Raw genomic sequence first — 16,573 nt, 5'->3', positions numbered from 1 at the left:
ATCATAGTTACTACGTTTAGCGTTTAGAGAAGACAAAGAAGTTAAGTGCCAGGTAAAATCTTTCTCCAATTCCTGATTACCGCATTTGGGAAAAATAATGGACCTGAAACGTTAACAAGATCAGTGTTACATTGATCACGTGAATGAAGGAAGAACGAACGAGCGAATGAACGAACGAACGAATGAGTGACTGATTGACTGACCGAAGGAACGAACGAAGGAAGGAAGGAAGGAAGGAAGGAAGGAAGGAAGGAAGGAAGGAAGGAAGGAAGGAAGGAAGGAAGGAAGGAAGGAAGGAAGGAAGGAAGGAAGGAAGGAAGGAAGGAAGGAAGGAAGGAAGGAAGGAAGGAAGGAAGGAAGGAAGGAAGGAAGGAAGGAAGGAAGGAAGGAAGGAAGGAAGGAAGGTTGTGGCTAATTGAAGAAAATATGGAATGAAAAGCTGTCCTGGAAACATAGGTTTTCTTTATTAAACTTTCCTGAAACTCAGACATTTCAGTATTCCTGGGGACAGAAAAGAAAAAAAAAACCATACTGAGATTGAAAATGGCAATTAAAGTTTAATGCTATGTCGAAATTCTTTGAGCACATAATTTTAGAAAACGATTCGTGTAAATTCTTAGACCGCGTTCCATTGACTAAGCGAAACAGTACTTAGATTTCTCTTTTTAAGTAAATTTGCGAAAACACTTCTGCAAATATTCGTTGACACATGGTCATTTTTAAAGAGCGACTTTATTCTCTAGTACAGTCGAACCTCCCCTAACGGCCACCTCACGTAGTTGGACACCTCTCATAAGTGGACACTTTGTCATGTTCTCAGCTACATCAATTAACAAACACTAAATTTTTAGCCTTTTTAACCTCCTAGAAGCGGACACCTTTCTTAAGCGGACACTTGTTCTGGCCCCAAGGGTTTCCGTTTAGGGGAGGCTCGACTCCAAAAACCTCTTATGAGGGATTTCTTGTCATCATTGTATGTATTCCTATTCCGTAATAGGGTCAATCGAACGCACCCTTAATAATAATAACAATAGCCTAGTGGTAACACACAAGTGTGAACCGCATTAGCTTGTGCAATTTGAATTATATTAAATGAGGTCACATTAAGAAGCATACTTCGGTTCCGGTTACACTGGAAAGAACTCAGTAGGGTCGTTATGTGGAGCCACTCGTCTTTTTTAGTCAATTTTCTTTTTACCGGAAATTGTAGTAAAGCTTATGTAACAGTGAAAAGCACAACCTGAGAAGAGAAATAACCCGAAAATGTTCGGAAATACTTTCAGACTTGTTAGATTTCTTAGGAAGAAAACGAAAAAATAAACAAAGCCCAAAGTTCTAGAAAAATTATAAAGATACAACATTACAAATAACCTCAATACAAACGTCTCCTTTTCTGACGAGGGAAAAGACACTATTTTATATAGTAGGGAGATTAAGAGTCGCGTTTACGGCAAACGTTAAACCTGAGATTCACGTTTATCTCTTCTTGAAAAAGTGAATACGTAGATGAGAAAAGTACAAAATAATTCCGGCCTTTGATACTGACGTAAAACTACTCAATTTTACTGAGAAACTGAAAACAGCGAGCGGCAAATATAAGGTAAACATAATCACGAGGTCCTCGGTCAATTCTGCCGTTTGCCGCGAACTCATGACCTCACGGGACAAGATCAGACCTGCGTGGATATGAATAAGGGCTCTGAAAAACACAGCTTGTACTGTGAATGGCCTGAGACATGTTCGATCCATCACCGTTTATTCAAACAACTAAAATGTTTAGAGAAGAGACAGTCATGTGACGGCAACTTCAGCATCAGTGTTTGTTCTAATTAATAATTATTATCTAAAAAAGAAAACTATAGCTAAACCAGCCACAATTGGAATCAATTCATATTCGCTTGGGATTCAATCCTTATGAAAACTAAAGGTTAAAAATAGTGGAACGAGCCACCCTCCCCCCTCCCCACCTTAGATCCACCACCCTACAAAATATGTCATGTTGCGATAGCTTTAAATGGGACGACTTACCGGGAAACTGCCATTGATTTGAATTTGTGCATAAAATCCTTGGCACCTGTCACCTATCTTTTAAGCGTTTACTAACTTTCGCAAAGGAATGAGGATCTCAAGCATTGAAAATGTTGCTAAGCAAACCTGTTTTTACCCGTGACGTTTATTTTATTCCATTGAGTGATCTTCGGATGCAGGGAACCTCACGACGCAAAGAAACAAACCGTAGCACTTGTTCTTTCCGGAGCACCTTTTTAACGAAAAGGAAGGCTTGTACAAGAAGTCACTCAGAAGGAGAGAAACAGTAAAAACTGCAATGGTAGTACAATGGACGGATGACGGAGAAGATTTAATATTGGCCGATATTTGGCCAAGACGATCGAAATCTACATGGCCTGAGTAGGAGTGACAAAAATATAATGAAGAAGCTGAACATATAAGTGGTGAATAAATGAATGGCGTTGCGCCGTGGTTTTGATAATGTTTTATATGACAAGTTTGTTTTTTGCGTTTACTTTAAAATGCGTCAAGTGCTTGCCAACTCGTTCAAACGCACTGACAAAACGGAATTCACTTAAGCGGCAAAACTTGCTGCACGAACGAACTGTAAGTCTTACTTGTTAAGATTATTTATATGATAAGGGGGTTAGTTTCTAAAGAAACTGCGTTGCTGCGTCAGTGGGGAGTAGAAACGAATGCTTGGTTGTATCAATAGAGTCGATAATTAAAGGTAAATTGATCACCGTAAAGATGTTTGTTATGTTATCTTTTATATGACAATTTTTTTTTTCGCGTTTACTCCAAAACGCGTCAAGTGCTTGCCAACTTGTTCAAACACACTGACAAAACGGAATTCACTTAAGCGGCAAAACTTGCTGCGCGAATGAACTGGAAGTTTTACTTGTCAAGTTTTTTTTTATATGGTAAGGGGGTTAGTTTCTAAAGAAACTGCGTTGCTGCGTCGGAGGAGAATAGAAACGAATGTTTGGTTTATCAACAGAGTTTAGAATTAAAGGTAAACTGGTCACCGTAAAGAGATTTGAGTGCTGACGTTTGGAGCGTTAGTCCTTTGTCGAATGAAGGGCTAACGCTTGAAAGTGGCCAATTAACCTTAAGTTATCAACTCTGTTGATAAACCAAACATTTGTTTTATGCAATAAGTTTTGTTTCTACGTACGTGCATACGACAAAATTTAACAAATGTTTTTCCTTTTATTAACAAGTATCTTTGTTGAAAAACTGGCATGCCATGCATTCTTGAACAATAAGATTCGTCAAGAGACAGGTATCGAGCTAGGGAGATGCTGACTTGCTTGTAGCAGCCAACAAAAGAAACTTGAAGGAGCCTCTTCAGTCGATTACACTGACAAATATGACTTGTTATAAACACGTTCACTCTTTACATGAGATTAAGTAAAAATTTTTAGAAAACGTTTTAAGTAACACTTGCTCGTGTGAAAAAGACTGTGTTGCGGCCACCAAAAAATTTTCAAGTTAGTTTGTCAGTTGTTTAGACAGGTAAATACAACTTAGTTATCAAGGAAAATTGTTTGGGAAAAATTTTCACCTCTCACGCACGAACAAGTAAAAACTGTCACAAAACAATTGTCACGGAGAACTAATTCGTATGGAACCAGCGTAACTTATACACGCAAATATTTTTATAGTAGAGAGGTTTACAGGGCCGTAGCCAGTATGAGGCAAACCGAGGCACTTGCCTCAGTCATTGTTGACAAATTCACAAACAGTTAAATAAGTAAAAAAAAAAAATTTAACGCAACATGATATTATGTTGAATGATAACGCGAATCAGGCAGTGCCCTGAATTACAGGTGAGGAAAATTAAGCAAAAATTCATGCCAACTTCCCAAAGAAAACTGTCTTGTTTTCATGTATTTTTCCGCCATTTCTCGAGCCTTCTGTCTACTCTGTTCTGAGTGAGAAAAATCTATGAAAATGCAGTGTCTATCAACAGCTTTTTTCAAAGAAAGCGGAAAGTAGTTTCTCTCATAACATGCTTTCAGTTCTTCTCAATAATCGAACCAAAATTTAACCTTGTTTTGGCATTACTAGACGTATTCAGCGAAGCAACTTTGTCTTTCATTCCATCTGGTAGAGATGGTGGTGTCAGTGAAAAAGCCACCGGAGATGGTCGGAAAGAAGTTAATTGTAGAGGCAAAAACCGGACAGGCGGCAGCACCACTAAGTACAGGAAGCTGTTCGTGTGAGCGCAGGTTGAGCCCTCTCCACAGGTTGAAGACCTGGTGCCGTTAATCGATGGGCTCTAACAGGCTGAATGGCCTTGCATTAGCCTATGTCCACAGCGAAATCCCTGTGGACCCGCTCGAGCCTCTACAGCGGTGGCATGCTAGCGGGCAGAGGCGAATCGCACTGGCATTTAACAGCTAACTTCGTTGCCATTTAGAAATGAAAATCCTCAAATGAGAACGGCCGAGACCAAGTTTCATGAGCCTGCCCCCCCGCCTGTGGCGAGCTCATGAAGAAAAGTGCGGTAAGGAGTGAGTTATAAAGGATTTTTAAACATGAAACTTAATTTGCCCTAGTAGAAGTTGCCGGAAAAAATTATTGGGGTACTTTTTTTCCAACAATCAACTACTTATAATATGTATAAGAAAAAAAGGAAGAAATACTTACGTAGTTCTCACGTAGACGGTAAACGGGGAATAGCCTGTTTTCACGTCAGTAGAAACAGCAACCGGCAAACGCGAAAAATGGCGGGTAAATCGTGGTCGCGTGGTCATTTTTGCCTTTCGTGTCTCACGTACACATACGCGATGCCAAATCTCTCTACTGGAACTGAATTCAATAAAACAACATGCTCCTGTCCGACAGTGTACGTGTGGATACAGCTGACGACGACGAGCCTATTTCTGTAAATCAATACATGGTCGCCAGGGCACCACGTCATTAAAAACTCTCGCGCTGGCGGTCCTGACGATTTACCAAACTGGGTCCTAAAAACATACGCCGATATCCCTGCCGTTCCCATCGCTGACATCTTACACTGCTCTTTTCTCGAATGCAAAGTCCCTATTGCTTGGAAACTTGCTGACGTCCCACCTCTGCCCAAGGCCTCCTCAATCTCAGACTTCAATAAGCACCTCAGACCAAGATCAACTTGTTTATGAAATGGGTGTTCTTATGCTCGTGACAATTGTTACGTCACCAAGGTACATAACGACAGGCGTATGGCCTGATTCGCGTCCAATCCGAGCACCTCTGAGAATGTTTGTTTGTGATAAGATATATATTCAACATGATTTTAATGATCCAAATATATTGGAAACCAATTTCGAACTTAACGTCTTTACACTGTAAACTACTCGAGGTGCTGTTAATTTAGTTTTTGATATATCATCAGATAAGCATTTCGCTGCATGAATGACCTGTTTCCCACTTGGTTTACATATTCATTTCCCGGCCTTCAGCCAACCATGGTCATTGACTCACTCAGTAATTCCGAACTATGTAGAACTATTCCCCAAGGTTCATGCTTCTTCGTTTATTTTCAACTGAGGTTGTAGGCTTAAAGAGGTCGAACGACTGACATACTGATGCTTTCGGAATTGCTTATAAAGACCTATAAATGGATAAATGGTTGACCACCAACTTGAGTAGGCGAACGATTGTTTGAATGCAATTAAATGCAGTGTAATTTGCGAACTCAGAGAAGGTCGATTCAACCCCCTATAAATGAGTCCTCGATATTCTGTGCTTTACTCTTGTTGTTTAACAGCTTTTGAACTTGCTTAGCACAGGGCTTATTAATCCAGATTTCTATATAAACGCCTGAGTGTAGGCCACTCAGGCCACGGTCTGAGTGGCAAGAATTGCGGGAGGAGCCTCTCGAAATTTTTATCAGCTGATAACAGGTGATATAAATGTCGTCATTAAACCGCTGAGTAATGGGTACAGATTTTAAAAAACTAACAGTTTAGAAAACCTATCACCTCTATGAGTAACTACTCAAAATTTTCTGAACGAAACAAATAATGCTAATTTTGTCCAAAAACGGAAACAGCTTTCTTTCTTCTTTCTTTCTTTCTTTCTTTCATCGAAACATTTCAATTGATACCTTACGGGTTCAAAACTTTACGGAAGCTTGAATAATTGAATTTAGCATTTCCTGTATCCTGCGCACAGACGTAACTATAATTTCCTTTCAGAGGAACTTGAAGAAGAGATCCGGCTTGTTACCACTAAGAAGAAATAGGAGACGCTAGTTTTCCTGGCGTTTGTAAGATCAAGTTTTGAGGTTTAGTCTTCAGTTTTCCTACCACGAGAGCCTGGAATTGGTGTCACAATTATGGTTATTCGTGTAGAGGAATGAGTATGCTCTGCGCCTTATAAAATGCTTTGGTATCCATGTTTTGTGAAACAAGTAGCTTTATTTACAGGATCGTAAAAAGATAGTTACAATATTTGTAAAACTGTCAAGTTTATAAACTTAAAGAAGAACAAAAAATTACATCATTACGAAAGATAGTAACCGAATGGAAAGCATTAAAACCCATTAAACTAATGTTTCTCGTATATCGTCTGCGGTATTAGAAACAATGATCATTCAGTATTGACTCGGACCTATTATAAGTCAGTCAACAAGCACTGACCGACAAACCTGACCAATTTTTACTTCTTTCATAAAATATGTTTTGAAGAAACTACAGATGACAACAATTTGTTTGGTAGGCTTCATTATATGTGCTCCACTGAACACACCTTGATAATCTATTTCAGTTCTTCAACAAGTGCTACTTAACTTAAATTGATCTAATGTGCACCTTGTGCATGCAAGTACACTTCAAAAAAAAAAGGTTCACGTTTAAAAAAACTGTATGCTATGACTGTAAGGCTATAAAACAGCATCCCAGCCCTATGTATTTTATACGACACACCCCCAGCCTCAAGGGTCATACTGTCCAGACACGTGACTTGAGTGGAGCTCATACGCAAACCACTGACCTGTGTGTGGTGATGTAACGTTACGAGTAGCTCCTATATTCTGATAGTGACAGTCGGCGAGAAGCGAAACATGCAAAAGCGCGTAAAAGTCACATCCTCGCGCGATCGTAGAGAACTAGGCTTTCAGTTTCCGCACAGTTTGGCATGTTTAACGTTTCGCTCGACTATGCTTACGAAACAACATGTTGTGGTTCAATTTTTATTTCTATTTCTATTATACTCATATGCAAAAACAAAGGGAAAAAATATTGAACCCAGGATAAAACTGAACCGCAACAAACACACTTTATTGTTGTGATGAGCTTGGAACATGTCTAAAGAGACTTGGCTCCTTTTCAATCTTGGCCTGGGCCGGCGAATGACCTCATCATTCAGCAGAATAATTTCTCGCGTGAATTACTTTAAATAACTGTTAAAATCTTTTAATATGTATGCGGCGTATCTAGCGCATATCTCACGTGGCACGCCGAAGCATTATATATAAGAATGGGATATGCATTAGATTACAATTAAAGTTTTCAAAAGCTCGAAGTTAGCCAAACAAAACCGGAAGAAATCATGACAAGCTTGGCCATCCTTTTATAAATTTTCATTTATATTTAAAATTGTATTCCATCCCGAAGCATTCGTTTTCCATCCCAATTAAATACTTCTGGTCCGAACTTTACAACACAAAATCCAAGTATTCTCATAAAATCGTACAAACCACGGTTTGACCGCAGTCACAGCAATTGGCAATCTGCAACTTTCTTACTTTTATGTTTCTTACATAACCGTTCCAAGTTGCGTTGAACAGTGGCTACAACACGATGCTCAGGACCATGTTTATTCATCAAAATACTCAGCGCACGCTCAAAATATTCCTTCGCCGACTCCAGGTCTCCTTGGTCTTCGAATAAACAAGCAAAGTTGTTATAAGAACTGGCGACATCGACATGTTGAGCTCCCAGTTTTTGTATTCGAATAGTCAGGGCACGCTCATGATACTCCTTCGCCTTATCCAGGTCTCCTTGGTCACTGAGTACAGCAGCCAAGTTGTTGTAAGAACTGGCGACATCGACATGTTGAGGTCCCAGTTTATGTATTCGAATAGCCAGGGCACGCTCATGATACTCCTTCGCCTTCTCCAGGTCTCCTTGGTCACCGAGTATAGTAGCCAAGTTGTCATAAGAAGTGGCGACATCGACATGTTGAGCTCCCAGTTTTTGTATTCGAATAGTCAGGGCACGCTCATGATACTCCTTCGCCTTCTCCAGGTCTCCTTGGTCACCGAGTATAGTAGCCAAGTTGTCATAAGAAGTGGCGACATCGACATGTTGAGCTCCCAGTTTTTGTATTTGAATAGCCAGGGCACGCTCATGATACTCCTTCGCCTTCTCCAGGTCTCCTTGGGCACGGAGTACAGTAGCCAAGTTGTTATAAGAAGTGGCGACATCGACATGTTGAGCTCCCAGTTTTTGTATTCGAATAGCCAGGGCACGCTCATGATACTCCTTCGCCTTCTCCAGGTCTCCTTGGTCACCGAGTACATTAGCCAAGTTGTCATAAGAACTGGCGACATCGACATGTTGAGCTCCCAGTTTATGTATTCGAATAGCCAGGGCACGCTCATGATACTCCTTCGCCTTCTCCAGGTCTCCTTGTCCACGGAGTACAGTAGCCAAGTTGTTATAAGAACTGGCGACATCGACATGTTGAGCTCCCACTGTTTGTCGTTGAATAGCCAAGGCAAGCTCGTGATACTGTTGGGCGTGGTAAAACTCACCCAGCTCACGATGAACAATACCAAGTAGGGAATTGGCTCTATAAGCATCTCCCTCTCTATCGACACCATCATTCCGAAGTAATTTTAAAGCTACATTCAGGAACCCTTTTGCTGTGTTAAACTCGCAATGGTCAACGCATATGTTGCTAAACTTAATGAAATAATCTGGATAGTGTCTAACATTGAAAGTCAGGTTTTCGACGACTTGGACTATGTTGTCTCTGTTATAAGTAGATTGAATATCTGTGCATAAGGACTTTAAATGAGGGACAATAGGCCTGCTGTTACTAAGACAATCTAAGACATCTAACGAGTTATTATCTATGAAGAGATAAAATGATGTAATCGCCCCATGATAGATTTTGCGATTTTCACAATCCGAAGAGTTTTGAGTTTCAGATTTGATCACATGGCGCACAACTTGATGTACGCGAATGTAGACATCACTATCGTCCTCTTCAATTAACAGCAGTTGGCTTCTTTGAATCCGTATTCGAATCATATCGTCATCCTTCAATTCCTCATCTGAATTCCGAACGTAGTTGACCACAATTTCAAGGTTTAATGGTTGTTGTGAACAGAGCGAAAGAAAACTGAATGTGTGATTTAAGACTTTATCTGATGACATCACATTTTTCACGGCTAATGTAATCGCTGCAGTCATGGATTTTGGATAGCTTGTGTTTGTCTCAGAAAGAAGGCTCTCAGTGTCAGCACGCTGACCTTTGTTTAGTTTTTCCAGGCAATCTTTCCAGCCATATTTCGAAGATGCTTTGCTCTTTCGAAGTTGTTTGACAAATGTGGCGGCACTTGCTAAAGCAAGAGGTTGATAGTCTAATGTCCGCGCGACTTCATTTACCATCTCACTGTCAGTGATACCAGAAAGCTTGGCTAATAAGGCCGTGGCATCAGCAAGCTCCATACCCTTGCTAACTGAGATGTGGCTGATAAAAGAGTTTGTTAAAGGGATGGAAGCAGTGTCCTGTGTTGTGACCAGCGTTTGTCCTCCTAACCACTGCTCGTTCCCAGGCTCTGGCAAATGAACACTTACTTGAGGTATGCTGGTAACATTGTCGACCACCAGTAGCCACGACTTGTAGAGCTGGACTTTTGTGCAAACTAACGTCTTGAGATTGGCGATCTTCTCCTCTGTCTCTAAATCCTTAGAACTGAGGGTGTTTGTAATTGCATATTCTGAACACTTCAACAGTCGAGCGAAAGAGACAAACGATTCTAGCAGTGAGTCAAGACTTTCAGCATTAAGAGTCATTACAAATGTAGTGTTTGTGACTTCTTGAAAAAATCTCTTTGCGACGAGGCCGGCCAACTGAGATTTGCCACTTCCAGGATTCCCCGAAATGTAAAGGTAACTTAAGCGGCTTTTGTTGCCTTCTTTGAGTTCTTTCAGCTGTTGGGTTATTTTAGTCACCTCATTATCTCGACCGGCAACGTCGTGTGAAGGCTTGGGAGGGAGAATGCAGAATGACAAAACTTCATTCCAAAGCTGATCTTCAAGAACTTTTCTTTCCTCTTCTTTTTCTTGAAGTTCCTGATGGAGGTCGTCAACCTTTTTCAAGATCTTTGTCAACTCCTCCGTTGGAAAACCTCCCTGGTTTCTAATTTCCTTAATTCGCAAGGTGGAGAGGCCGAGTGCTTGGAATGCAACATCAACTCTAGTTATGGCATTATTAAACTCTGGGTCTGAGAGAACGCCTCGTGAGATGTGAGCAAATTCTTCATTACGAAATGTCCTGAGGTCATCTACATTTGACTTGACAACTGCGTTAACACTGTTGCCTATACAATCCGAGTACAAGATGGCGTAAAAGAGCATGGTGCAATCCCACTCAGCTCGATTTCCGTTTTTCATGGTCGCTAAATGTTTCGCATTTTTTCTTTGGTTTCGCGGAGACTCCCCAGTATAGAAATCCAATCCATTCCTTGGCTCGTCCTTCCATTCACCCAATGTAGTCCTGTAGCGGTTGTCCCATTCCTGTTTGAAGATTGTTCGGAGACCCTCGGCTAGTACATCAGTGGTGATAAAGCAAATCCTGAAGTAGTTGAGTTGTTCATCGCTGAATTCTGTTGCAGTGGCCATATTCAGCTTGAATGACTTATAGCTCTATAAAAACAATACTCTGCTGTTAGCAAACGCGTGGTGGACTCTTGGTGGGCTGTTGCAAGGTTTGACGCTATGTTCTACAAGTCAAAGCGAGGAACCCATCAAATCCAGTGTACGCAAAGCTAGAGAGGCATACCTCATCGACAGAGATCAAACTATTGAACCCTTAGGTATTAATAGGAGAGATGAAACATGAATATTTTTCCCGTCTTTCATCTTTTTAAGTTATGTAATTAACTCATTGTTACGTATTTTGTTTTCGTCTACCACGTTGTAACGTTAGCTTAGACCTATTTACCAGTCGTATTTTCAAATTTCAAATTGTAACGTTTTTGTTTATGTAACTTTGGCCTTTTTTCAGGTATCTATTGTAACTGTTTAAAATTGTAACGTATCTTGCCACAGGGTCAGTCTCAAACATACCCTGAAGAAGAAAGGCCGTGCTTTTCGAAATATTGGAAAAGAGAGAAACGCCCGTCCTTAAGGTTACCTGGTACCTTCAGAGGTGTCTTCAGAGGTGTCTCGCGTCCAAGCGATGTAGCGCGTCCGGTTTAAACTGCAGATACCTGAACCCTCATATCAAATTAAAGTTTATACAGCTGGCTATCCAACTAAACCAAGAATTTTGAAATAAAATGAATTGCCGAATTTTTAGCGCTGTTTTCTCGAATAAATTTTTTTCACTTAGGGGAGCCACTTCAAAGAGCTAAAACTCAAAAGGAATTTGCTCGTTTGCCTTCAAATTTGGACAGTAGCTAGTTTAACATATAAACAACAAAAACGTGTCTGCGAATTTTTTCTTTCGAAATATTTTTTCTCCAAGAGCGATTTTTGTACGATTACTCCACATTTTTTTCATCCTATTTCGAAAATGCTCTATAACTTTTCACTGCGATTGAATATGGCAAAACGCAGACACGTTTTTTTTTAGCGCTTTGGGTCCGGAAACTGAGGAGCAAATTAAATTAGCAAAAAAAAAAAATTCACTTTGACTTGTAGTTTTTAAAAGGTGATTCGGACGCTCGCAATTAGAGGTCGTGAAAAATTCGACAATTTATTTTATTTCAAAATTCTTGGTATGGTTTGATAGTCAGCTCTATAAGGGTTTATAGGGGTTTAGGTATCTACAGTTTAAACTGGACGCGCTACATCGCTTAAACGCGAGACACCTCTGAAAGTATCGGGTAACCTTAACGGTCAGTATAAAATGTAGACTGCAGACTGCAGATTGCAGACTGCAGACTGGGTATAAAATGCAGACTAGGTATAAAATGCAGACTGCAGACTGCAGACTGGGTATAAAATGCGGACTGAGACCAAAACCGTCTCTTCCGGCGTCAAGTATAGAATGCATTTTGAATTTTTCAACTTAACTTACACTAGTGTCAATCGCCTGTCAAGATCCTTTTCCATGAAATTGACATTTTTATATATTCTTTTCGAAACGTGTCAACCTTGAATTGAAATAAACAGCCCCAAATCATGACGTAAGCAATAACACGGACACATGACCTTTACTTTGCACGGCGTCGACCTCTTCGCCGCTTTGCGTCAACATGACATTGGTGACATCGGCAAGTGGATGTAAAATAATGTTTTTTGAATAAAATATGTGTTCATGTATTGCTAGAATACTGAAGGTATGCAATGTCTTTGACATTATTTATTCAAAGAAACAAGTTAAAATCTGTCGATTTAAAATTGCTTGCACCCCTTTGGAAATCAAGTCTGTTTCCCTCCTTATAATATGAAAACCGTCATGGGCGTATTAAAATTGTTTACGAACTAATGCAAAGCGATTAATATCGAGTCTTCTTTGTGAAGAAAAGGCCTCAGGAAATGAAAGCTACCAAATCGAGATAAAGAAAACAAACTGTTGAGAAATGGGTCAAAAATATGGTCGATTTCGCGGGAGATGATCTCGGAAATGTATCCTGTATTTGACAAGAGATGGCTCTGGTCTCAGTGTGCATTTTATACCTAGTCTGCAGTCTGCAGTCTGCATTTTATACCTAGTCTGCATTTTATACCCAGTCTGCAGTCTGCAATCTGCAGTCTGCAGTCAGCATTTTGTACTGACCGGTAACCTTAACATTTGCAAAATTAGTGAGGACCTTACCAAGGTTAGCCTCCCTCGAAGACTCTCTTGTGGTTCGTCACGCAATCTTTCCTCCCAACGAACCAACGGTTGGAAGTAAAGATTGTGTAACGAGCCAAAAGACGGTCTGCGAGGGAGGCTACCGTGTAGTATGAAAATTTTGCGGGAGTTTTATTTTGCGGATTGGCGATTTTTTGTGGTTTGCGGGAACTAATTTTTGCGGTTCGAGATGACTGAAATTTCTCCTGGGAACTAATTTTTGCGATGCTCTGGTTCAAGTAGCAGAATATTTTGATGGAAGAAACCTGAATAGTTTTATTGCACGGTCAATTGAGTCACAGTTCACTCTAGTTACATATTAGAGACATATCACTTTAATACCTTACTGCGAAAAGGGATTGAACAACAACAAAACAAAAAGCCTACCCCTACCATTCGCAGCCAAACACTGTTTTGTTAATACGGTTTGCCACCACCGGAATTACCGCATTTACCGTACATTATTTTTTAAGAAAGCAGTACGAATCTTTGAATTACCGTAGCTGAAACCTTTCAAGGTATAAACTGATACATGAGAGGGACTTTCGAGAGAAAGATGCAGCCAGCATATATAGCTATATATAACTTTTCGAGACCTAATTGGGCGCGGCCTGCTAAAATTATGCAAAACTATGCCCTACTGTAACGCAATGACTGACAGACTCTGTCGATAATTGAAAATAGTTGAAATTCTGCACTTCTGCACTTCTGCACAGGCCGCTGCAGAAGCGCCACTAGAACATGGTTGGTCTGCTGCACGATTAAAGTCTGTGCGTTCCTTCAGATGACCCATTCGTGCCAATCAATGTACAGTTTGTATTGAATTGCTTTACTCTTGACAGCTCTAGTTGCTTTTTCTAGAGGAAAAGCATGTTAATGTTCTTGTTTAAGTCCAATGTATATCGCTCCAGTAGCATAAGTCTATTAAAAGCGGAGTTTTTAATTTGACTGAAGGGAGTTAATTTTTGCGGCGTTTTATTTTGCGGGTGTTATTTTCTGCGGGAACAAAATTTTGCGGATCGATCTCAATGCGCAAAATCCGCAAAAATTAGAACCCGCAAAATTTTCATGCTACACGGTATACCAATGTTAACACCCTTATGTTGACTTTTTAAGCAGCCAGTATAACCTGATTAAAACTGGATATCTCTTGCTTTGTCTCGCTAGCTACATCGAGCTGCGGTCAAGAAAAATCTTCGGAAGATCTTCTAAAGATTCTAAGATTATTTGGTTATTTTAATTCATTTATTTTTTGGAACCATTTTCAGTTTGTAGAAGGGAACACACGTGCATATGTGCCTTTGCTGTGCCTCTGATCTACGCATGCTCAATTCAAGGTTTTAGCATTTCCTCCACTGTTGACAACCAGAGGAGGTTCGACAGGAATCCCACAATGCAGCACAATGCTGAAATTTCGGCTCGTATTTCAAAAATGGCGGCAAGTTCGGGAAGTCGGTTGGCTTTCTTCGTTTTTTGGTTGATTTCTACAATTCAGGAAGGTAGGTGGACTAAATTTCTGGTTGACAACAGAGAGCTTTTCTCTTTTGCATGGCAGGAATGTCAGATTTTGCGAAACGAAAGAGGAAGCAAAATTGCTGTTGTGGCTGTAAAATCAGTGTGTCTCGAAAATAAGAGGATTATATATGGCAACTGGGAAATTCCACTGGATGAGCTTTTAAAATTCACTTCAAAATCAGTTGCCCGCGGAAGCTCCAAATGTCGGGCTTTGTTTGTAGTCACATAACATCCTCGTCTCCTTCACAGCCTTCGTTTGGGCTTGTCACGCAACGCGCTCCCTCCAACACGAGCGCGTTTCGTGACGAGCCCAAACCGACGGCTTTAAAGAGCTAGAGACAAATAACACCCCAGTTTCGCTTGTTGTGTCACGACACGTCCTCTTAGACTACGAGTAGTCCCCTATTTTTCCTCAGGGATAGTAGGGCGAGCGAAACGCGAGCGCGCGTGAAAATCACCCCACGCGAGAAAAGGCGACACGCGGCGGGGAGGGAGAAAAATGAGGGACTACAGACAAAGCCCAGGCTTTTCACCCTTCACGGCCGACTGATTTTGGAGTGTGAAGATCGTATCACGTTCTAACTCAATTAAGCGCATCCAATGGGATTCCTTCTCTCATTGAGCTGTCATTGCCCTTGTCATCGGGAAACTGCAGGGGATATTTATTGTAAGTGAAAGAAAACCCAGACACAAATTCTTCGTGGCTGTTTCTTTTCGTAGTTCCACAGGCTAGTTTGCGGTTGAAAATCTATTTCTGACGCGACGTAATGTACAACGGCCCGGGCGTGCAGCGCTGTCGTGTTCGATGAATTTATTTCCCACGGAAAATTATTTTACCGCAGCCACAAAACGTGTAATTTCTTCAATTCAATCTTTCACAAAAAAGATTGCTAAAAGAAAGGGAAAAGATTCTGGAGAGATAGTTCTGTATCCAGTGAATATTGATAAACATTGCCGTTGAAATTTAATCATGCACGCATATTTTTTCCGATGTATGCAAATTGTTTTCAGACGACGCCAGACAGTCTGACGTCATTCATACTTTGTTTGACAGATGTTGACAGATTGCCATGGAAGAGCCAATCAGAGTTTTGCGTTGTGAGAGCAACGCATTAGTTAAAAAAGCTTGGGCTTTGTCTGTAGTCCCTCATTTTTCTATCTCCCCGCCGCGTGTCGCCTTTTCTCGCGTGGGGTGATTTTCACGCGCGCTCGCGTTTCGCTCGCCCTACTATCCCTGAGGAAAAATGGGGGACTACTCGTAGTCTACGTCATCTGGGATGCTTGCAGAAGCTTTGCAGACGTCTCCTATTGCGCTTTTCAGAGCGTCACAAAGGTTGAAATAGGAGACGTCTGTACGAAGGCGACACGTCCTCCTGACGCTATTCAATTTCCGCTTTCGTTTTCTAGACACCCCAACATTTACTACATTGAGACATTCTTAGTAGAACAGTACATATTACTTTGACACGGATGTTTCCGTTCAGAAACCAAAGGTAAAATACAAACAGCACCAGATGATGTACTACACTGTTAAAATTGTTTTCAGTTGAATGGTAATGACCAACTGACACCAGATATGATTTCATTTACATACTCCGAAGTTTAAGAACCAAATTTCATGACTCGTTCTTGTTTGGACTCTAAAGTGTACCGTCGCCAAGTTCTATACCGAAGTGGACGAATGAATCAAAGGAAACGATTTGTTTTCGGTCCCATCTTAAGAAGCACGATTGATTTAATAAACCTTCAATAAACAGATGCAAATTTCCAACTTGGGTTCGAAATTTGTAGATTACATGGAACGACAGCCAGCCATACTGAAGCAAAACCAAAGTCAGTAACAAAGAATACTCACCCTTTGCTAAGTTTCCACTCAGATTCAGAGTAAACTAAATCAACAGTCACCAGTTATCAGAATTGTACAGAAGAGAACTCTTCGATTGAAAATGATCAATGCGGATATTTCACTTTCGACTGCAAGTCATGACGTGTTCGTCTATTTTCAGTCATCACGTGTTCAGATCATGCGATTTTAATCATG

General features: G+C 40.7%; 2 protein-coding genes across 3 annotated transcripts in view; both read right to left on the bottom strand.

Moving 5' to 3' along the window:
• LOC146482330 (uncharacterized) overlaps positions 1 to 16,573 on the bottom strand; it is a 45,159-nt gene that overhangs the window by 15,680 nt on the left and 12,906 nt on the right. The window lies entirely within an intron of this gene.
• LOC146482331 (uncharacterized) lies at positions 6,400 to 16,525 on the bottom strand. Its single transcript, XM_085107178.1, has 2 exons — positions 16,388 to 16,525; positions 6,400 to 10,880 (listed from the first exon to the last, which is right to left on the bottom strand). The coding sequence occupies exon 2, from the start codon at positions 10,854 to 10,856 to the stop codon at positions 7,716 to 7,718; it is 3,141 nt and encodes a 1,046-aa protein (XP_084963304.1). The 5' UTR covers positions 10,857 to 10,880; positions 16,388 to 16,525; the 3' UTR covers positions 6,400 to 7,715.

Source organism: Pavona decussata, unplaced genomic scaffold (assembly GCF_977016875.1).
Source record: "Pavona decussata unplaced genomic scaffold, jaPavDecu1.1 SCAFFOLD_46, whole genome shotgun sequence".
In the NCBI taxonomy this organism is placed as follows: Eukaryota; Metazoa; Cnidaria; class Anthozoa; order Scleractinia; family Agariciidae; genus Pavona; species Pavona decussata.
This window is presented reverse-complemented; position numbering and strand designations above follow the sequence as displayed.